Consider the following 22,528-nt stretch of genomic DNA (forward strand, 5'->3'; position numbering starts at 1 on the left):
GGTCATGTGATGTGTACAGAGCTGTATATTATATATATAATATATATAACCCGGGGATACAGGCCGGGTCATGTGATGTATACAGAGCTGTGTATATATATATATAATATATATATAACACGGGGATACAGGCGGGTCATGTGATGTATCCAGAGCTGTATATGTATATATATAACACCGGGGATACAGGCCGGGTCATGTGATGTGTACAGAGCTGTATATATATATATATATATTATAACACCGGGGATACAGGCGGGTTCACTGTGATGTATACAGAGCTGTATATATATATATCTATATATAAACACCGGGGATACAGGCGGGTCATGTGATGTATACAGAGCTGTATATATATATATAACACCGGGGATACAGGCGGGTCATGTGATGTATACAGAGCTGTATATATATATATATATATATATATATATAACACGGGATACAGGCCGGGTCATGTGATGTATACAGAGCTGTATATATATATAACACCGGGGATACAGGCCGGGTCATGTGATGTCTACCGAGCTGTATATAATATATATATAACACCGGGGATACAGGCCGGGTCATGTGATGTGTACAGAGCTGCTATATATATATATATAACACCGGGGATACAGGCCGGGTCATGTGATGTATACAGAGCTGTGTATATATATATATATATATATATATATAACACCGGGGATACAGGCCGGGTCATGTGATGTATACAGAGCTGTATATATATATATAACACCGGGGATACAGGCCGGGTCATGTGATGTATACAGAGCTGTATATATATATATAAAACGGGGATACAGGCCGGGTCATGTGATGTATACAGAGCTGTATATATATATAGGAGAATAAATACACCGCAGCACGTCCGTAAGGTGAAAGATGTGGGATCCTTTATTCACCCAAGCAGCGACGTTTCGGCCGCTTGCTGGGACCATTTTCAAGCAATACATCAAATGCAGTTGTGGGTATTTGTGGTCATGTCACATTAACAAACATAAGTGATACTCAAACAAAAAGTGAAAATTAAGATATAAGTCAATTCATACAGGTGCATCCGGACATCATATCGGAAAGACAACGTTGCCAAATACATGAATACATATACTTCCAATATATCAAGCCTTCGGTACAATGAATATAACATTATTAAGGTCAAGTGATAATTTACAGTGTATAATTGTCACCTGTGTGGACAAATCATAAAGGAGCCAGGCATGGAAGCAGGCGAGCTCAGGTGGATACAACATTTCATGGTGATGCGTCTCGTGGATTGCGCATGTCCGTGACGTCACTGAAGGAGCGGTCACGTGTTCACCTTCGTGCATCACGTGATCCTCACGTCATAGACAATGTAAATGAATGAAGCGCTTCAGCGAGTATCAAGGGCAATGTGTATAGCATAACATGGTACAGGATAGTTTGTCCGGGTGCACAACCAGAAGATGTGCTATCATACGATGCACCATCTTCCGGAATGTGCAAACAGGAGGTAGGGGAACAGCGGCCGCCGTTGCCCTAACAATTCCTATATTAACCCCTAGACAACTGAATACATCCAATGTTAGCTATAATTAGTGGAGGGAAAAAACGCATACAGAAGCGCATCAATGTGAATATAGAGATAAATATAATTGAGTTCGGGATAAAGCGCACGTATCCTGAGCATCTGGTCTCCTGCTGAGCTAGGCCCTTCCATCCATAGGTCCTGTGTGTGAGAAAGAAGTGAATTAAAAAATATATTATCCAAATATATTTAGTTAAAAACATATCGAATTTCCCATCACTGAAACTGAAAAGGACAGGAAAATATGCGCAATCATATGAACAACCATGGTTTATATTCCACGTTTAAACCGCTCGGTTTAATAGTTTGTAATTTAAAGATCCACTCTGATTCCCGTTTTTTTAGGATCTTTATACGATTTCCTCCTGTACGGGGCAATGGGACATGGTCTATGATCATAAATTTTAGATCACTTTCTCCATGTCCCATGTCCACGAAGTGGTGTGAGACTGGCAGGTCCTTCCGTTTTTTCCGTATTGAAAAACGGTGTTGATTAAAGCGGGATTTAAAATCGCATGTGGTCTCCCCCACGTACAGAAGCTTACAAGGACACCATAGGACATATATAACAAAACTGGAGTCGCAAGTTAAATAAAACTTAAGAGAATATGCGATCCCACTTTTTGGATGGATAAAGTCACGCCCCTTCACCATGTACCTGCAATTTACACAGTGAAGGCACGGGTAGCTGCCACACTTTTTTGGAGCTAGAAATGACTGATGTGCACCCTTTTGTGTGCCTATGTCGTTCTTAACCAGTTTATCTTTAAGATTACTGGCTCTTTTGTACGACAATATAGGTCTGTTGCAAAGTTCAGGAGTATTCTTGTATTCAGTGCCTAAAATCGGCCAATGTTTGTTGATAATTTTACCTACTTGTGTACTAACTTCACAAAAGGTTGATACGAAGGGTATTCTTTGCAATTGGTCCCTCTTAGTGCCCTGAAATAAATCACTTCTCTCTCTCAGGTTGATGCGGTTCCGTTTTTGTTGTAAAACAGATGCTGGATAACATCTCTGTTTAAAAGATTGTGTCATCCTTTTTAGAGAATATTTACAAGTGTAGATGTGTCACTGACTATCCTCTTAACTCTGGTAAACTGGCTATACGGCAGTGACCGCACCATCGTCCGGGGATGAGCACTGTCATACCTCAGGACGGAGTTGCGGTCAGTGGGTTTTGTATAGACCTCAGTTTGCAACTGTGTTTAACGTTAACATCCAGAAAATGCAACTCACTCGGTGAAAATTCCAAAGTGAATTGTATATCTGGGATCAAGCTGTTCAGATATCTGTGAAACAAATGTAAATCGGCAATCGTGCCCGTCCACAAGACAAAAATATCATCTATGTATCGCCACCACCTCAGCACTTGGGTGTGAACAGGTATTGTGGGCGTGCTCTGCTGAGTGCTGACTCTGGGCTGTGATCCCCAGGTGAGGAGGGGTCTGGGTGTGAACAGGTATTGTGGGCGTGCTCTGCCGAGTGCTGACTCTGGGCTGTGATCCCCGGGGGAGGAGGAGTCTGGGTGTGAACAGGTATTATGGGCGTGCTCTGCTGAGTGCTGACTCTGGGCTGTGATCCCCGGGTGAGGAGGAGTCTGGGTGTGAACAGGTATTGTGGGCGTGCTCTGCTGAGTGCTGACTCTGGGCTGTGATCCCCAGGTGAGGAGGAGTCTGGGTGTGAACAGGTATTGTGGGCGTGCTCTGCTGAGTGCTGACTCTGGGCTGTGATCCCCAGGTGAGGAGGAGTCTGGGTGTGAACAGGTATGTGGGCGTGCTCTGCTGAGTGCTGACTCTGGGCTGTGATCCCGGGTGAGGAGGAGTCTGGGTGTGAACAGGTATTGTGGGCGTGCTCTGCTGAGTGCTGACTCTGGGCTGTGCATCCTCAGGTGAGGAGGAGTCTGGGTGTGAACAGGTATTTGGGCGTGCTCTGCTGAGTGCTGACTCTGGGCTGTGATCCACAGGTGAGGAGGGGTCTGGGTGTGAACAGGTATTAGTGGGCGTGCTCTGCTGAGTGCGACTCTGGGCTGTGATCCCCAGGTGAGGAGGGGTCTGGGTGTTGAACAGGTATTGTGGGCGTGCTCTGCTGAGTGCTGACTCTGGGCTGTGATCCCCGGGTGAGGAGGAGTCTGGGTGGTGAACAGGTTATTGTGGGCGTGCTCTGCTGAGTGATGACTCTGGGCTGTGATCCCCGGGTGAGGAGGAGTCTGGGTGTGAACAGGTATTGTGGGCGTGCTCTGCTGAGTGCTGACTCTGGGCTGTCATCCTCAGGTGAGGAGGAGTCTGGGTGTGAACAGCTATTTTGGGCGTGCTCTGCTGAGTGCTGACTCTGGGCTGTGATCCCCAGGTGAGGAGGAGTCTGGGTGTGAACAGGTATTGTGGGCGTGCTCTGCTGAGTGCTGACTCTGGGCTGTGATCCCCAGGTGAGGAGGAGTCTGGGTGTGAACAGGTATTGTGGGCGTGCTCTGCTGAGTGCTGACTCTGGGCTGTGATCCCCGGGTGAGGAGGAGTCTGGGTGTGAACAGGTATTGTGGGCGTGCTCTGCTGAGTGCTGACTCTGGGCTGTGATCCCCAGGTGAGGAGGGGTCTGGGTGTGAACAGGTATTGTGGGCGTGCTCTGCTGAGTGCTGACTCTGGGCTGTGATCCCCAGGTGAGGAGGGGTCTGGGTGTGAACAGGTATTGTGGGCGTGCTCTGCTGAGTGCTGACTCTGGGCTGTGATCCCCGGTGAGGAGGGTCTGGGTGTGAACAGGTATTGTGCGTGTGCTCTGCTGAGTGCTGACTCTGGGCTGTCATCCCTCAGGTGAGGAGGAGTCTGGGTGTGAACAGGTATTGTGGGCGTGCTCTGCTGAGTGCTGACTCTGGGCTGTCATCCTCAGGTGAGGAGGAGTCTGGGTGTGAACAGGTATTGTGGGCGTGCTCTGCTGAGTGCTGACTCTGGGCTGTGATCCCCAGGTGAGGAGGAGTCTGGGTGTGAACAGGTATTGTGGGCGTGCTCTGCTGAGTGCTGACTCTGGGCTGTGATCCCCAGGTGAGGAGGAGTCTGGGTGTGAACAGGTATTGTGGGCGTGCTCTGCTGAGTGCTGACTCTGGGCTATGATCCCCAGGTGAGGAGGGGTCTGGGTGTGAACAGGTATTGTGGGCGTGCTCTGCTGAGTGCTGACTCTGGGCTGTGATCCCCAGGTGAGGAGGGTCTGGGTGTGAACAGGTATTGTGGGCGTGCTCTGCTGAGTGCTGACTCTGGGCTGTGATCCCCAGGTGAGGAGGAGTCTGGGTGTGAACAGGTATTGTGGGCGTGCTCTGCTGAGTGCTGACTCTGGGCTGTGATCCCCAGGTGAGGAGGAGTCTGGGTGTGAACAGGTATTGTGGGCGTGCTCTGCTGAGTGCTGACTCTGGGCTGTGATCCCCAGGTGAGGAGGAGTCTGGGTGTGAACAGGTATTGTGGGCGTGCTCTGCTGAGTGCTGACTCTGGGCTGTGATCCCCAGGTGAGGAGGAGTCTGGGTGTGAACAGGTATTGTGGGCGTGCTCTGCTGAGTGCTGACTCTGGGCTGTGATCCCCAGGTGAGGAGGGGTCTGGGTGTGAACAGGTATTGTGGGCGTGCTCTGCTGAGTGCTGACTCTGGGCTGTGATCCCAGGTGAGGAGGAGTCTGGGTGTGAACAGGTATTGTGGGCGTGCTCTGCTGAGTGCTGACTCTGGGCTGTGATCCCCAGGTGAGGAGGGGTCTGGGTGTGAACAGGTATTGTGGGCGTGCTCTGCTGAGTGCTGACTCTGGGCTGTGATCCCCAGGTGAGGAGGAGTCTGGGTGTGAACAGGTATTGTGGGCGTGCTCTGCTGAGTGCTGACTCTGGGCTGTGATCCCCAGGTGAGGAGGAGTCTGGGTGTGAACAGGTATTGTGGGCGTGCTCTGCTGAGTGCTGACTCTGGGCTGTGATCCCCAGGTGAGGAGGAGTCTGGGTGTGAACAGGTATTGTGGGCGTGCTCTGCTGAGTGCTGACTCTGGGCTGTGATCCCCAGGTGAGGAGGAGTCTGGGTGTGAACAGGTATTGTGGGCGTGCTCTGCTGAGTGCTGACTCTGGGCTGTGATCCCCAGGTGAGGAGGAGTCTGGGTGTGAACAGGTATTGTGGGCGTGCTCTGCTGAGTGCTGACTCTGGGCTGTGATCCCCAGGTGAGGAGGAGTCTGGGTGTGAACAGGTATTGTGGGCGTGCTCTGCTGAGTGCTGACTCTGGCTGTGATCCCCAGGTGAGGAGGGGTCTGGGTGTGAACAGGTATTGTGGGCGTGCTCTGCTGAGTGCTGACTCTGGGCTGTGATCCCCAGGTGAGGAGGAGTCTGGGTGTGAACAGGTATTGTGGGCGTGCTCTGCTGAGTGCTGACTCTGGGCTGTGATCTCCCAGGTGAGGAGGGTCTGGGTGTGAACAGGTATTGTGGGCGTGCTCTGCTGAGTGCTGACTCTGGGCTGTGATCCCCAGGTGAGGAGGAGTCTGGGTGTGAACAGGTATTGTGGGCGTGCTCTGCTGAGTGCTGACTCTGGGCTGTGATCCCCAGGTGAGGAGGAGTCTGGGTGTGAACAGGTATTGTGGGCGTGCTCTGCTGAGTGCTGACTCTGGGCTGTGATCCCCAGGTGAGGAGGAGTCTGGGTGTGAACAGGTATTGTGGCGTGCTCTGCTGAGTGCTGACTCTGGTCTGTGATCCCCAGGTGAGGAGGAGTCTGGGTGTGAACAGGTATTGTGGGCGTGCTCTGCTGAGTGCTGACTCTGGGCTGTGATCCCCAGGTGAGGAGGAGTCTGGGTGTGAACAGGTATTGTGGGCGTGCTCTGCTGAGTGCTGACTCTGGGCTGTGATCCCCAGGTGAGGAGGGGTCTGGGTGTGAACAGGTATTATGGGCGTGCTCTGCTGAGTGCTGACTCTGGGCTATGTGAGCAGATGACAGGATGTCCTGATATGACGCTGCAGGTAAGTGGAGATCTCTGTGTAGAGTGATATATGTTTATATAGACGTTTATAGTGGTGCACAGGTGTTACATGTGTGTGTACAGTGTGCATGTTCATGGTGTGGACACAGCGGCGCTCCCTGTAATATCGGGTGTGTATGGTGGTGCACAGGTGTTGTGTGTGTACAGTGTGCATGTTCATGGTGTGGACACAGCGGCGCTCCCTGTAATATCGGGTGTGTATGGTGGTGCACAGGTGTTACATGTGTGTGTACAGTGTGCATGTTCATGGTGTGGACACAGCGCTCCCTGTAATATCGAGTGTGTATGGTGGTGCACAGGTGTTGTGTGTGTACAGTGTGCATGTTCATGGTGTGGACACAGCGCTCCCTGTAATATCGAGTGTGTATGGTGGTGCACAGGTGTTACATGTGTGTGTACAGTGTGCATGTTCATGGTGTGGACACAGCGCTCCCTGTAATATCGAGTGTGTATGGTGGTGCACAGGTGTTACATGTGTGTGTGCATGTTCATGGTGTGGACACAGCGCTCCCTGTAATATCGAGTGTGTATGGTGGTGCACAGGTGTTATATGTGTGTGTACAGTGTGCATGTTCATGGTGTGGACACAGCGCTCCCTGTAATATCGAGTGTGTATGGTGGTGCACAGGTGTTACATGTGTGTGTGCATGTTCATGGTGTGGACACAGCGCTCCCTGTAATATCGAGTGTGTATGGTGGTGCACAGGTGTTACATGTGTGTGTGCATGTTCATGGTGTGGACACAGCGCTCCCTGTAATATCGAGTGTGTATGGTGGTGCACAGGTGTTACATGTGTGTGTGCATGTTCATGGTGTGGACACAGCGCTCCCTGTAATATCGAGTGTGTATGGTGGTGCACAGGTGTTACATGTGTGTGTACAGTGTGCATGTTCATGGTGTGGACACAGCGCTCCCTGTAATATCGAGTGTGTATGGTGGTTGCACAGGTGTTGTGTGTGTGCAGTGTGCATGTTCATGGTGTGGACACAGCGCTCCCTGTAATATCGAGTGTGTATGGTGGTGCACAGGTGTTATATGTGTGTGTACAGTGTGCATGTTCATGGTGTGGACTCAGCGCTCCCTGTAATATCGAGTGTGTATGGTGGTGCACAGGTGTTACATGTGTGTACAGTGTGCATGTTCATGGTGTGGACACAGCGGCGCTCCCTGTAATATCGGGTGTGTATGGTGGTGCACAGGTGTTGTGTGTGTACAGTGTGCATGTTCATGGTGTGGACACAGCGCTCCCTGTAATATCGAGTGTGTATGGTGGTGCAAGGTGTTACATGTGTGTGTGCATGTTCATGGTGTGGACACAGCGCTCCCTGTAATATCGAGTGTGTATGGTGGTGCACAGGTGTTATATGTGTGTGTACAGTGTGCATGTTCATGGTGTGGACTCAGCGCTCCCTGTAATATCGAGTGTGTATGGTGGTGCACAGGTGTTACATGTGTGTACAGTGTGCATGTTCATGGTGTGGACACAGCGGCGCTCCCTGTAATATCGGGTGTGTATGGTGGTGCACAGGTGTTGTGTGTGTACAGTGTGCATGTTCATGGTGTGGACACAGCGCTCCCTGTAATATCGAGTGTGTATGGTGGTGCACAGGTGTTACATGTGTGTGTGCATGTTCATGGTGTGGACACAGCGCTCCCTGTAATATCGAGTGTGTATGGTGGTGCACAGGTGTTATATGTGTGTGTACAGTGTGCATGTTCATGGTGTGGACACAGAGCTCCCTGTAATATCGAGTGTGTATGGTGGTGCACAGGTGTTATATGTGTGTGTACAGTGTGCATGTTCATGGTGTGGACTCAGCGCTCCCTGTAATATCGAGTGTGTATGGTGGTGCACAGGTGTTATATGTGTGTGTACAGTGTGCATGTTCATGGTGTGGACACAGAGCTCCCTGTAATATCGAGTGTGTATGGTGGTGCACAGGTGTTATATGTGCATGTTCATGGTGTGGACACAGCGCTCCCTGTAATATCGAGTGTGTATGGTGGTGCACAGGTGTTATATGTGTGTGTACAGTGTGCATGTTCATGGTGTGGACACAGCGCTCCCTGTAATATCGAGTGTGTATGGTGGTGCACAGGTGTTATATGTGTGTGTACAGTGTGCATGTTCATGGTGTGGACACAGCGCTCCCTGTAATATCGAGTGTGTATGGTGGTGCACAGGTGTTGTGTGTGTACAGTGTGCATGTTCATGGTGTGGACACAGCGCTCCCTGTAATATCGAGTGTGTATGGTGGTGCACAGGTGTTATATGTGTGTGTACAGTGTGCATGTTCATGGTGTGGACACAGCGCTCCCTGTAATATCGAGTGTGTATGGTGGTGCACAGGTGTTATATGTGTGTGTACAGTGTGCATGTTCATGGTGTGGACACAGAGCTCCCTGTAATATCGAGTATGTATGGTGGTGCACAGGTGTTATATGTGTGTGTACAGTGTGCATGTTCATGGTGTGGACACAGCGCTCCCTGTAATATCGAGTGTGTATGGTGGTGCACAGGTGTTATATGTGTGTGTACAGTGTGCATGTTCATGGTGTGGACACAGAGCTCCCTGTAATATCGAGTGTGTATGGTGGTGCACAGGTGTTATATGTGTGTGTACAGTGTGCATGTTCATGGTGTGGACACAGCGCTCCCTGTAATATCGGGTGTGTATGGTGGTGCACAGGTGTTATATGTGTGTGTGTACAGTGTGCATGTTCATGGTGTGGACACAGCGCTCCCTGTAATATCGAGTGTGTATGGTGGTGCACAGGTGTTATATGAGTGTGTACAGTGTGCATGTTCATGGTGTGGACACAGCGCTCCCTGTAATATCGAGTGTGTATGGTGGTGCACAGGTGTTATATGTGTGTGTACAGTGTGCATGTTCATGGTGTGGACACAGCACTCCCTGTAATATCGAGTGTGTATGGTGGTGCACAGGTGTTATATGTGCATGTTCATGGTGTGGACACAGCGCTCCCTGTAATATCGAGTGTGTATGGTGGTGCACAGGTGTTGTGTGTACAGCATGTCGGTGCAGTGCACACATAACATGGACATATAGAGCTTCCTGGATATCCTATGTGTATAGTCGTGCACATGTGCTCTCTGTGTATAGTGGTGCACAGGTATTATATATATATAAGGCCGCTTACACACTGTCAGTGTTGGATCAGTTTTCGTTCAGTGATTTCCTTCAGTAATTCTGAGCCAAACCCAGGTTTAGGGCAAAAGCCCAGAACATCAGCAGATCCGTCCATTACACCTGATCTCGGTGGAGGCTCCGCTCCTGGTTTTAAGTCACAATTGCTGATGGAAATCACTGACCAAACACTGATGTGTGAAAGTGGTCTTAGTCTGCATTGTGTGATCATGCGGACAGGCAGTTAGCCCAGTGCAGGGTATTTGTGTCCTGTGCAGACACATTCCTGCGCAGTCACCTGCATCCCCGTCTCCTCCTCCCTGTTTACTGAACAACCTGTTCTGCCACTTACTGCATCCTGGAAAATGATTACCCAGCCTCACTCGCCCGACACTGTGTGTCCATCTCCCCCCTCGTAATACACGGCCCCCTCCCCTTCCTAATACACGGGGCTCCCTACCCTTTATAGTACACGGGGCTCCCTACCCTTTATAATACACGGGGCTCCCTACCCTTTATAATACACGGGGCTCCCCCCCCTTCCTAATACAAGGGGCTCCCCCCCCTTCCTAATACACGGGGCTCCCCCCCTTCCTAATATACGGGGCTCCCCCCCTTCCTAATATACGGGGCTCCCCCCCTTCCTAATATACGGGGCTCCCCCCCTTCCTAATATACGGGGCTCCCCCCCTTCCTAATACACGGGGCTCCCCCCCTTCCTAATACTCGGGGCTCCCCCCCTTCCTAATACACGGGGCTCCCCCCCTTCCTAATACACGGGGCTCCCCCCCTTCCTAATACACGGGGCTCCCCCCCTTCCTAATACACGGGGCTCCCCCCCCTTCCTAATACACGGGGCTCCCCCCCTTCCTAATACACGGGGCCCCCCCCTTCGTAATACACGGGCCCCCCCCTTCGTAATACACGGGGCCCCCCCCTTCGTAATACACGGGGCCCCCCCCCTTCGTAATACACGGGGCTCCCCCCCTTCGTAATACACGGGGCTCCCCCCCTTCGTAATACACGGGGCTCCCCCCCTTCGTAATACACGGGGCTCCCCCCCTTCGTAATACACGGGGCTCCCCCCCTTCCTAATACACTGGGCTCCCCCCCCCTTCGTAATACACGGGGCCCCCCCCCCCTTCGTAACACACGGGGCCCCCCCCCCCTTCGTAACACACGGGGCTCCCCCCCCTTCGTAACACACGGGGCTCCCCCCCCTTCGTAACACACGGGGCTCCCCCCCTTCGTAACACACGGGGCTCCCCCCCTCGTAAATACACGGTGCCCCCTCCCTCGTAATACACGTGTACGTATTGCCTATTGCTGCACACATTTGAGCTGTCAGTCACTCTGTAGCCCCGCCCACATTGAGCAGCTTAGCAGTGTACATGTATGGGGCAGCACAACAGTACCCAGGACAGTATACGTATGACGAGGCTCATGTCTGTGTTCTCATGTACACAGCAGAGATAAGAGGTTGCCAGCAGCAGTGTACATGTAGGGGGCAGCACAACAGTACCTAGGACAGTATACGTATGATGAGGCTCATGTCTGTGCTCCCATGTACACAGCAGAGATAAGTGGTCGCCAGCAGCAGTGCACATGTAGGGGCAGCACAACAGTATATGGGACGGTATACGTATGACGAGGCTCATGTCTGTGTTCTCATGTACACAGCAGAGATAAGTGGTCGGGGGCAGCACAACAGTATCCGTATGATGAGGCTCATATGTTTGCCCTCATGTACACAGCAGAGATAAGTGGTCGCCAGCAGCAGTGTACATGTAGGGGGCAGTACAACAGTACCTAGGACAGTATACGTATGATGAGGCTCATGTCTGTGCTCCCATGTACACAGCAGAGATAAGTGGTCGCCAGCAGCAGTGCACATGTAGGGGCAGCACAACAGTATATGGGACGGTATACGTATGACGAGGCTCATGTCTGTGTTCTCATGTACACAGCAGAGATAAGTGGTCGGGGGCAGCACAACAGTATCCGTATGATGAGGCTCATATGTTTGCCCTCATGTACACAGCAGAGATAAGTGGTCGCCAGCAGCAGTGTACATGTAGGGGGCAGCACAACAGTACCTAGGACAGTATACGTATGATGAGGCTCATGTCTGTGCTCCCATGTACACAGCGTAGATAAGTGGTCGCCAGCAGCAGTGCACATGTAGGGGGCAGCACAACAGTATACAGGACGGTATACGTATGATGAGGCTCATGTGTTTGCCCTCATGTACACAGCAGAGATAAGTGGTCGGCAGCAGCAGCAGTGTACATGTAGGGGGCAGCACAACAGTACCCAGGACAGTATACGTATGATGAGGCTCTTGTCAGTGCTCTCATGTACACAGCAGAGATAAGTGGTCGCCAGCAGCAGTGTACATGTATGGGGCAGCACAACAGTACCCAGGACAGTATACGTATGATGAGGCTCTTGTCAGTGCTCTCATGTACACAGCAGAGATAAGTGGTCGCCAGCAGCAGTGTACATGTAGGGGGCAGCACAACAGTACCCAGGACAGTATACGTATGATGAGGCTCATTTCTGTGCCCTCATGTACACAGCAGAGATAAGTGGTCGCCAGCAGCAGTGTACATGTAGGGGCAGCACAACAGTATACGGGACGGTATATGTATGACGAGGCTCATGTCAGTGCTCTCATGTACACAGCAGAGATAAGTGGCCGCCAGCAGCAGTGCACATGTAGGGGGCAGCACAACAGTACCCAGGACAGTATACGTATGATGAGGCTCATTTCTGTGCCCTCATGTACACAGCAGAGATAAGTGGTCGCCAGCAGCAGTGTACATGTAGGGGCAGCACAACAGTATCCGGGACGGTATACGTATGACGAGGCTCATGTCAGTGCTCTCATGTACACAGCAGATATAAGTGGCCGCCAGCAGCAGTGTACATGTAGGGGCAGCACAACAGTACCTAGGACAGTATACGTATGATGAGGCTCATGTGTTTGCTCTCATGTACATAGCAGAGATAAGTGGTCGCCAGCAGCAGTGCACATGTAGGGGGCAGCACAACAGTACCCAGGACAGTATCCGTATGATGAGGCTCATGTCTGTGTTCTCATGTACACAGCAGAGATAAGTGGTCGCCAGCAGCAGTGCACATGTAGGGGGCAGCACAACAGTACCCAGGACAGTATACGTATGATGAGGCTCATGTCTGTGTTCTCATGTACACAGCAGAGATAAGTGGCCGCCAGCAGCAGTGCACATGTAGGGGCAGCACAACAGTACCTAGGACAGTATACGTATGATGAGGCTCATGTGTTTGCCCTCATGTACACAGCAGAGATAAGTGATCGCCAGCAGCAGTGCACATGTAGGGGCAGCACAACAGTATACGGGACGGTATATGTATGACGAGGCTCATGTCAGTGCTCTCATGTACACAGCAGAGATAAGTGGCCGCCAGCAGCAGTGTACATGTAGGGGCAGCACAACAGTATCCGGGACGGTATACGTATGACGAGGCTCATGTCAGTGCTCTCATGTACACAGCAGATATAAGTGGCCGCCAGCAGCAGTGTACATGTAGGGGCAGCACAACAGTACCTAGGACAGTATACGTATGATGAGGCTCATGTGTTTGCTCTCATGTTAACAGCAGAGATAAGTGGTCGCCAGCAGCAGTGCACATGTAGGGGGCAGCACAACAGTACCCAGGACAGTATACGTATGATGAGGCTCATGTCTGTGTTCTCATGTACACAGCAGAGATAAGTGGCCGCCAGCAGCAGTGCACATGTAGGGGCAGCACAACAGTACCTAGGACAGTATACGTATGATGAGGCTCATATGTTTGCCCTCATGTACACAGCAGAGATAAGTGGTCGCCAGCAGCAGTGCACATGTAGGGGGCAGCACAACAGTATACAGGACAGTATACGTATGATGAGGCTCATGTCAGTGCTCCCATGTACACAGCAGAGATAAGTGGCCGCCAGCAGCAGTGTACATGTAGGGGCAGCACAACAGTACCCAGGACAGTATACGTATGATGAGGCTCATGTCTATGCTCTCATGTACACAGCATAGATAAGTGGTCGCCAGCAGCAGTGTACATGTAGGGGCAGCACAACAGTATCCGGGACGGTATACGTATGACGAGGCTCATGTCTATGCTCTCATGTACACAGCATAGATAAGTGGTCGCCAGCAGCAGTGCACATGTAGGGGGCAGCACAACAGTACCCAGGACAGTATACGTATGATGAGGCTCATGTCTATGCTCTCATGTACACAGCATAGATAAGTGGTCGCCAGCAGCAGTGTACATGTAGGGGCAGCACAACAGTATACGGGACAGTATATGTTTGATGAAGCTCGTTTCTGTATTCTCATGTAGGGATAAGCGGCCGCCAGCAGCTAGTTGGGGATTGTCCTATGTTGTTGCTGAGGATGGTCCTGAGATGTTTCTGAGCAGCTCTGGTTTTGAGGTTCTGTCCTCTGATCCTTCAGGTCTTTGATCACTTCTTCTTCATTGCAGGATCACGATGTCTGAAGGAATAATGAGCAAAGCGGCCACCATGGAGATCCCCATCAGCAGTAACGGGGTGTCGAGGACAATCAATGAGGACGAGAGTCTGGAGCAGGTAACGACTACATTCTGACAGTTCTGCACATTGTCCATCTGTTAGAGCCATCAGATATCGGGCGCTGCACAGAGCTGAGAATACCTGAGGGCGTACTGAGCTGTGTGGATGATGGGGGTTGTAGAGGATGAGTGTGAGGCAGTATCAGCGAGGTCTGCTCCTTGTCATCCACATCCAGCATTTTAATACTGGTAGCCTCAGGTTAGACATCAGTATCAGATGGGGTTCCGAGTGGCTCCACTGATTGTGTAGTGGACAGAGCTGGTGACTGGTGGGAACAGCTGATCTGTGGGGTGTCGGCTGTCTGTACCCCAAAATCTGACATTGATGGCTTATCCTGAGCACATGCTTGAACACTCCTTTAAGGAGCTCTCCAGCTTCGGGATATTTCTGTGGTGGCATGCTACACAGTTGCCCGTCCGGGCCGTGGTGTTCACTTCGTGGCTGACACAATCCACATACAGCACGGGAGCAGTTGTGCAGATTGTCCTTCCTTTTGATGCCGATATCTCTCCATATTTGCCCCTTTAGCAATCAGTTATTATCCTGGGAAATAGAGGGGAACGTCTCGAGGGAGCCATCCTAGAGCGCCCTGCCTTTACGTGGTTGCTTCTGGTATTGCAGCCATAAGTCAGTGAGGCAAGATTGTCAGAGCAAGGAGCATGTCCCATCGTGGTTGTCAGCCTGCTCTCCTGATAACTGCATGGCCAGTCTGCTTCGTTTTGTACTGCTGGCAGATTAAGCATTCAGTACTGTAGGAAAGCTGGGTGATGTGCTCCTGCTCTGTGTGCCTGGATTGCCCACTCTGCACTGATCTCAGGTCTTTCCTCTGATGTTTGTAGGATCTGCAGCAAGTCATGGTATCGGGCCCCAACCTAAACGAGACGAGCATCGTGTCTGGAGGTTACGGAGGAACCACAGAAGGAATCATTCCCACAAGCAGCTTAAAAGGTTAGCGAGTCTGGTTGTCTGTCCACCCTTTGTGCATCTCCAGGGGTAGTAAGAGAGTCTATCCGGGCCATGTGTATCTCCGGGGGTGGTAAGAGAGTCTATCCGGCCCATGTGTATCTCTGGGGGTGGTAAGAGAGTCTATCCGGGCCATGTGTATCTCTGGGGGTGGTAAGAGAGTCTATCCGGCCCATGTGTATCTCCAGAGGTGGCAAGAGAGTCTATCCGGGCCATGTGTATCTCCGGGGGTGGTAAGAGAGTCTATCTGGGCCATGTGTATCTCTGGGGGTAGTAAGAGAGTCTATCCGGCCCATGTGTATCTCCAGAGGTGGTAAGAGAGTCTATCCGGGCCATGTGTATCTCTGGGGGTAGTAAGAGAGTCTATCCGGCCCATGTGTATCTCCAGAGGTGGTAAGAGAGTCTATCCGGGCCATGTGTATCTCTGGGGGTGGTAAGAGAGTCTATCCGGCCCATGTGTATCTCTGGGGGTGGTAAGAGAGTCTATCCGGCCCATGTGTATCTCTGGGGGTAGTAAGAGAGTCTATCCGGCCCATGTGTATCTCCAGAGGTGGTAAGAGAGTCTATCCGGGCCATGTGTATCTCTGGGGGTGGTAAGAGAGTCTATCCGGCCCATGTGTATCTCTGGGGGTGGTAAGAGAGTCTATCCGGCCCATGTGTATCTCTGGGGGTGGTAAGAGAGTCTATCCGGCCCATGTGTATCTCCAGAGGTGGCAAGAGAGTCTATCCGGCCCATGTGTATCTCCAGAGGTAGCAAGAGAATCTATCCGGGCCATGTGTATCTCTGGGGGTGGTAAGAGAGTCTATCCGGCCAATGTGTATCTCTGGGGGTGGTAAGAGAGTCTATCCGGCCCATGTGTATCTCCAGAGGTGGCAAGAGAGTCTATCCGGCCCATGTGTATCCCTGGGGGTGGTAAGAGAGTCTATCCGGCCAATGTGTATCTCTGGGGGTGGTAAGAGAGTCTATCCGGCCAATGTGTATCTCTGGGGGTGGTAAGAGAGTCTATCCGGCCCATGTGTATCTCCAGGGGTGGTAAGAGAGATCAGCCAGCCTATGTGTATCTCTGGTGGGTGGTAAGAGAGTCCGGCTGGCTCATCTGTATCTCCGGGACTGGTAAGAGAGTCTGGATGTCTCTGTCTGAGGGGCAGAATGTAAGGATACTGATGATGTCACCTCGGTGTCTGTGTGACGAGCAGAATGTAAGGATACTGATGATGTCACCTCGGTGTCTGTGTGTGACGGGCAGAATGTAAGGATACTGATGATGTCACCTCGTTATCTGTGTTTGACGGGCAGAATGTAAGGATACTGATGATGTCACCTCGGTATCTGTGTGTGACGGGCAGAATGTAAGGATACTGATGATGTCACCTCGGTGTCTGTGTGTGACGGGCAGAATGTAAGGATACTGATGATGTTACCTCGTTATCTGTGTGTGACGGGCAGAATGTAAGGATACTGATGATGTCACCTCGGTGTCTGGGGGGTACGGGCAGAATGTAAGGATACTGATGATGTCACCTCGTTATCTGTGTGTGACGGGCAGACTGTAAGGATACTGATGATGTCATCTCGTTGTCTGTGTGTGAAGGGCAGAATGTAAGGATACTGATGATGTCACCTCGGTGTCTGTGTGTGACGGGCAGAATGTAAGGATACTGATGATGTCACCTCGGTGTCTGTGTGACGGGCAGAATGTAAGGATACTGATGATGTCACCTCGGTGTCTGTGTGACGGGCAGAATGTAAGGATACTGATGATGTCACCTCGGTATCTGTGTGTGACGGGCAGAATGTAAGGATACTGATGATGTCACCTCGGTGTCTGTGTGTGACGGGCAGAATGTGAGGATACTGATGATGTTACCTCGTTATCTGTGTGTGACGGGCAGAATGTAAGGATACTGATGATGTCACCTCGGTGTCTGGGGGGTACGGGCAGAATGTAAGGATACTGATGATGTCACCTCGTTATCTGTGTGTGACGGGCAGACTGTAAGGATACTGATGATGTCACCTCGGTGTCTGTGTGTGACGGGCAGAATGTAAGGATACTGATGATGTCACCTCGGTATCTGTGTGTGTGACGGGCAGACTGTAAGGATACTGATGATGTCACCTCGTTGTCTGTGTGTGAAGGGCAGAATGTAAGGATACTGATGATGTCACCTCGGTGTCTGTGTGACGGGCAGAATGTAAGGATACTGATGTCACCTCGGTGTCTGTGTGTGACGGGCAGAATGTAAGGATACTGATGATGTCACCTCGGTGTCTGTGTGTGACGGGCAGAATGTAAGGATACTGATGATGTCACCTCGGTGTCTGTGTGACGGGCAGAATGTAAGGATACTGATGATGTCACCTCGGTGTCTCTGTCTGAGGGGCAGAATGTAAGGATACTGATGATGTCACCTCGGTGTCTGTGTGTGACGGGCAGAATGTAAGGATACTGATGATGTCACCTCGGTATCTGTGTGTGACGGACAGAATGTAAGGCTACTGATGATGTCACCTCGGTGTCTGTATGTGACGGGCAGAATGTAAGGATACTGATGATGTCACCTCGATGTCTGTGTGTGACGGGCAGAATGTAAGGATACTGATGATGTCACCTCGTTGTCTGTGTGTGACGGGCAGAATGTAAGGATACTGATGATGTCACCTCGTTGTCTGTGTGTGAAGGGCAGAATGTAAGGATACTGATGATGTCACCTCGTTGTCTGTGTGTGACGGGCAGAATGTAAGGCTACTGATGATGTCACTTCGGTGTCTGTGTGTGACGGGCAGAATGTAAGGATACTGATGATGTCACCTCGTTGTCTGTGTGTCAAGGGCAGAATGTAAGGATACTGATGATGTCACCTCGTTGTCTGTGTGTGACGGGCAGAATGTAAGGCTACTGATGATGTCACTTCGGTGTCTGTGTGTGACGGGCAGAATGTAAGGATACTGATGATGTCACCTCGGTGTCTGTGTGTGACGGGCAGAATGTAAGGATACTGATGATGTCACCTCGGTGTCTGTGTGACGGGCAGAATGTAAGGATACTGATGATGTCACCTCGGTGTCTGTGTGTGACGGGCAGAATGTAAGGATACTGATGATGTCACCTCGATGTCTGTGTGTGACGGGCAGAATGTAAGGATACTGATGATGTCACCTCGATGTCTGTGTGTGACGGGCAGAATGTAAGGATACTGATGATGTCACCTCGGTGTCTGTGTGTGACGGGCAGAATGTAAGGATACTGATGATGTCACCTCGGTGTCTGTGTGTGACGGGCAGAATGTAAGGATACTGATGATGTCACCTCGGTGTCTGTGTGTGACGGGCAGAATGTAAGGATACTGATGATGTCACCTCGGTGTCTGTGTGTGACGGGCAGAATGTAAGGATACTGATGATGTCACCTCGGTGTCTGTGTGTGACGGGCAGAATGTAAGGATACTGATGATGTCACCTCGGTGTCTGTGTGTGACGGGCAGAATGTAAGGATACTGATGATGTCACCTCGGTGTCTGTGTGTGTGACGGGCAGAATGTAAGGATACTGATGATGTCACCTCGGTGTCTGTATGTGACGGGCAGAATGTAAGGATACTGATGATGTCACCTCGGTGTCTGTGTGTGACGGGCAGAATGTAAGGATACTGATGTCACCTCGGTGTCTGTGTGTGACGGGCAGAATGTAAGGATACTGATGATGTCACCTCAGTGTCTGTGTGTGATGGGCAGAATGTAAGGATACTGATGATGTCACCTCGGTGTCTGTGTGACGGGCAGAATGTAAGGATACTGATGATGTCACCTCGGTGTCTGTGTGTGACCGGCAGAATGTAAGGATACTGATGATGTCACCTCAGTGTCTGTGTGTGATGGGCAGAATGTAAGGATACTGATGATGTCACCTCGGTGTCTGTGTGACGGGCAGAATGTAAGGATACTGATGATGTCACCTCGGTGTCTGTGTGTGTGAAGGGCAGAATGTAAGGATACTGATGATGTCACCTCGGTGTCTGTAGGTGTGAAGGGCAGAATGTAAGGATACTGATGATGTCACCTCGGTGTCTGTGTGTGAAGGGCAGAATGTAAGGATACTGATGATGTCACCTCGGTGTCTGTGTGACGGGCAGAATGTAAGGATACTGATGATGTCACCTCGGTGTCTGTGTGTGACGGGCAGAATGTAAGGATACTGATGATGTCACCTCGGTGTCTGTGTGTGACGGGCAGAATGTAAGGATACTGATGATGTCACCTCGGTGTCTGTGTGTGACGGGCAGAATGTAAGGATACTGATGATGTCACCTCGGTGTCTGTGTGTGACGGGCAGAATGTAAGGCTACTGATGATGTCACCTCGGTGTCTGTATGTGACGGGCAGAATGTAAGGATACTGATGATGTCACCTCGGTGTCTGTGTGTGACTGGCAGAATGTATGATATATAGATGATGGTGAAGGTGGGAGTGTTAATGTCCATGTTGTGTGTCTGAGCAGTTGTCACCTTGATGATGTCTTGAGCACCGGGTGCATGTGCTTATTGATGGTCGGTCATAAGGTTCTGAGTGTGTGCTCACTGATTATCCCCCAGCTGAATATAGTAATGAGAAGTAAGGAGCCTCCTACAGATTATTCTTCATTCTTCACGGAGACTCCATGAAGGTTGTCTGTTTCCGACAGATGTCTGTCCTCTTCCTCTTGGGTTCGCTGCGCTCCTCCTTTGGTTCTGATTGTCCTGGGCCGCTCTCCTACATTCCTGCAGGCCATGCTTCTTATAATATATCACTCTGTTATTGGTAAAATGAGTGAGAAAACCAGTAATGATTTAGGCTGATGAAGGACTTGCCAGCTGGATGGACTCCATCAGAGTGTAGTCCTGGATAACTGGCCGGAGATTATAAGAAATGGTCAAAATATAAACATCGGTAACTAGTAGAGAGCATTTGTGCTGGAACCAAAAGGTTTGTGGTCATACGATCCTGCAGGAACGAGGGCTTCATGTGGAAAATTCCTTTATTTGGGCTGTCTGCACTAGAGCTGATTCATCTCCATGAGCTCATCGAGGGCCACGTGTCCCGACACTTCCTTATGGTAAACATGTGAGATCCCATGGTATGCTGGCTTTGGATCTCAGACTAGTGTCCGCTCCGAGCTGTTATATCCTCAGGGCAAGGTCTCCAGCGCAGACTCTCCTCCTCAGGTTGGCTCTTCATGTCTTGGAGCTGAAGCCTGTGAAGATGTGAACAGTGTTCAGAGAGTATCTTCTCACATGGTGGATATGCTGTTGATTTACGGGTGGAAATCCACATTGTATTACACCCATGGCAGAGTTATCAGATCTCACCTGCACGCTGCGGGATCCACTGCAAAATCTGTCACCAATCTGCAGGCAGTCCTTGTGGATTTTGTTGTGGGTGTTTTGCAAATTTTGCTGTGGAATTGCACGAAACTTCACATGGGAAATTCCACCGAGTGTGACCATACCAAGAAGTAGACGAGCGATGAAATGCAGTGGGGCCATGGGGTCAAACACAGGGTTTGGTTTTACTGTGTAACAGTGACGACACATAGGTCTGACAAAGGTGTGAAAGTTATTACGATCAGGGCTGGGGAGTCAGCAAGCCAACCAAGTGGTGATATCCGGTTCTTCATCCCACGAATAATCAAATATATTTACAATAGAATTTTTGCTTTAAAATAATTTACTATTTTTTATTTTGATTCTGTATATTTCTTCCAGTTCCACCCAAAACTGACAATGACTCAAAATCCCTGATTCTGATGGATAGTGATGAGGATGTGAGGCCATGTCTAGTAGTGGAAGTAATGGAGATGAGTATGATGGAGGGTGTAGAGCATATCCTGTGATCTAGTAGTGGAAGTAATGGTCATCCCCATGATCATATACTATTATAGTGATGGAAGAAATGGAGATCACCATGATGGAGGGTGTGGAGGATCTGATGTACTGTTCTAGTAATGGAGATCACCATGATGGAGGGTGTAGAGGATCTGATGTACTATTCTAGTAATGGATGTAATGGAGATCACCATGATGGAGGGTGTGGAGGATCTGATGTACTGTTCTAGTAATGGATGTAATGGAGATCACCATGATGGAGGGTGTAGAGGATCTGATGTACTGTTCTAGTAATGGATGTAATGGAGATCACCATGATGGAGGGTGTAGAGGATCTGATGTACTGTTCTAGTAATGGAGATCACCATGATGGAGGGTGTGGAGGATCTGATGTACTGTTCTAGTAATGGAGATCACCATGATGGAGAGTGTGGAGGATCTGATGTACTGTTCTAGTAATGGATGTAATAGAGATCACCATGATGGAGGGTGTAGAGGATCTGATGTACTATTCTAGTAATGGAGATCACCATGATGGAGGGTGTAGAGCATATGATGTACTGTTCTAGTAATGGAGATCACCATGATGGAGGGTGTAGATGATCTGATGTACTGTTCTAGTAATGGATGTAATGGAGATCACTATGATGGAGGGTGTAGAGGATCTGATGTACTGTTCTAGTAATGGATGTAATGGAGATCACCATGATGGAGGGTGTAGAGCATATGATGTACTGTTCTAGTAATGGAGATCACCATGATGGAGGGTGTAGATGATCTGATGTACTGTTCTAGTAATGGATGTAATGGAGATCACCATGATGGAGGGTGTGGAGGATCTGATGTACTGTTCTAGTAATGGATGTAATGGAGATCACCATGATGGAGGGTGTAGAGGATCTGATGTACTGTTCTAGTAATGGATGTAATGGAGATCACCATGATGGAGGGTGTAGAGCATATGATGTACTGTTCTAGTAATGGATGTAATGGAGATCACCATGATGGAGGGTGTAGAGGATCTGATGTACTGTTCTAGTAATGGAAGTAATGGAGATCACCATGATGGAGGGTGTAGAGCATATGATGTACTGTTCTAGTAATGGATGTAATGGAGATCACCATGATGGAGGGTGTGGAGGATGTGATGTTGGATTATATTGATGGAAGTAATGGAGATCACAATGATGGAGGGTGTAGAGCAGGGGTGCACAATGTTTCCTGGTTGGGGGCCACATTGCCAGACTGAACTAATGATGAGGGATGAAATTAAAATTAAACATGTATTAGCAACTGAAATATTGCAGTTATGGCATATTGAACACACATTATGTACTATTAATGTCTAGTTACACTTCCAGGACTCCCATC

General features: G+C 50.0%; 1 protein-coding gene across 3 annotated transcripts in view; it reads left to right on the top strand.

The window, feature by feature from the left end:
* The window catches only part of ARFIP2 (ADP ribosylation factor interacting protein 2), a 79,442-nt gene that overhangs the window by 20,270 nt on the left and 36,644 nt on the right, over positions 1 to 22,528 (top strand). For 2 of the 3 annotated variants that reach the window (XM_044275074.1, XM_044275076.1), the window contains exons 2-3: positions 14,225 to 14,330; positions 15,173 to 15,281. In XM_044275074.1, the coding sequence (XP_044131009.1) occupies positions 14,232 to 14,330; positions 15,173 to 15,281 (208 nt within the window). In that variant the 5' untranslated portion in view covers positions 14,225 to 14,231. Of the gene's footprint in view, positions 1 to 6,288; positions 6,531 to 14,224; positions 14,331 to 15,172; positions 15,282 to 22,528 lie in introns of those variants that run through there. The other variant, XM_044275075.1, reaches the window with a different exon arrangement.

The sequence above is a fragment of the Bufo gargarizans genome, unplaced genomic scaffold, assembly GCF_014858855.1.
Source record: "Bufo gargarizans isolate SCDJY-AF-19 unplaced genomic scaffold, ASM1485885v1 original_scaffold_847_pilon, whole genome shotgun sequence".
NCBI lineage: Eukaryota > Metazoa > Chordata > Amphibia > Anura > Bufonidae > Bufo > Bufo gargarizans.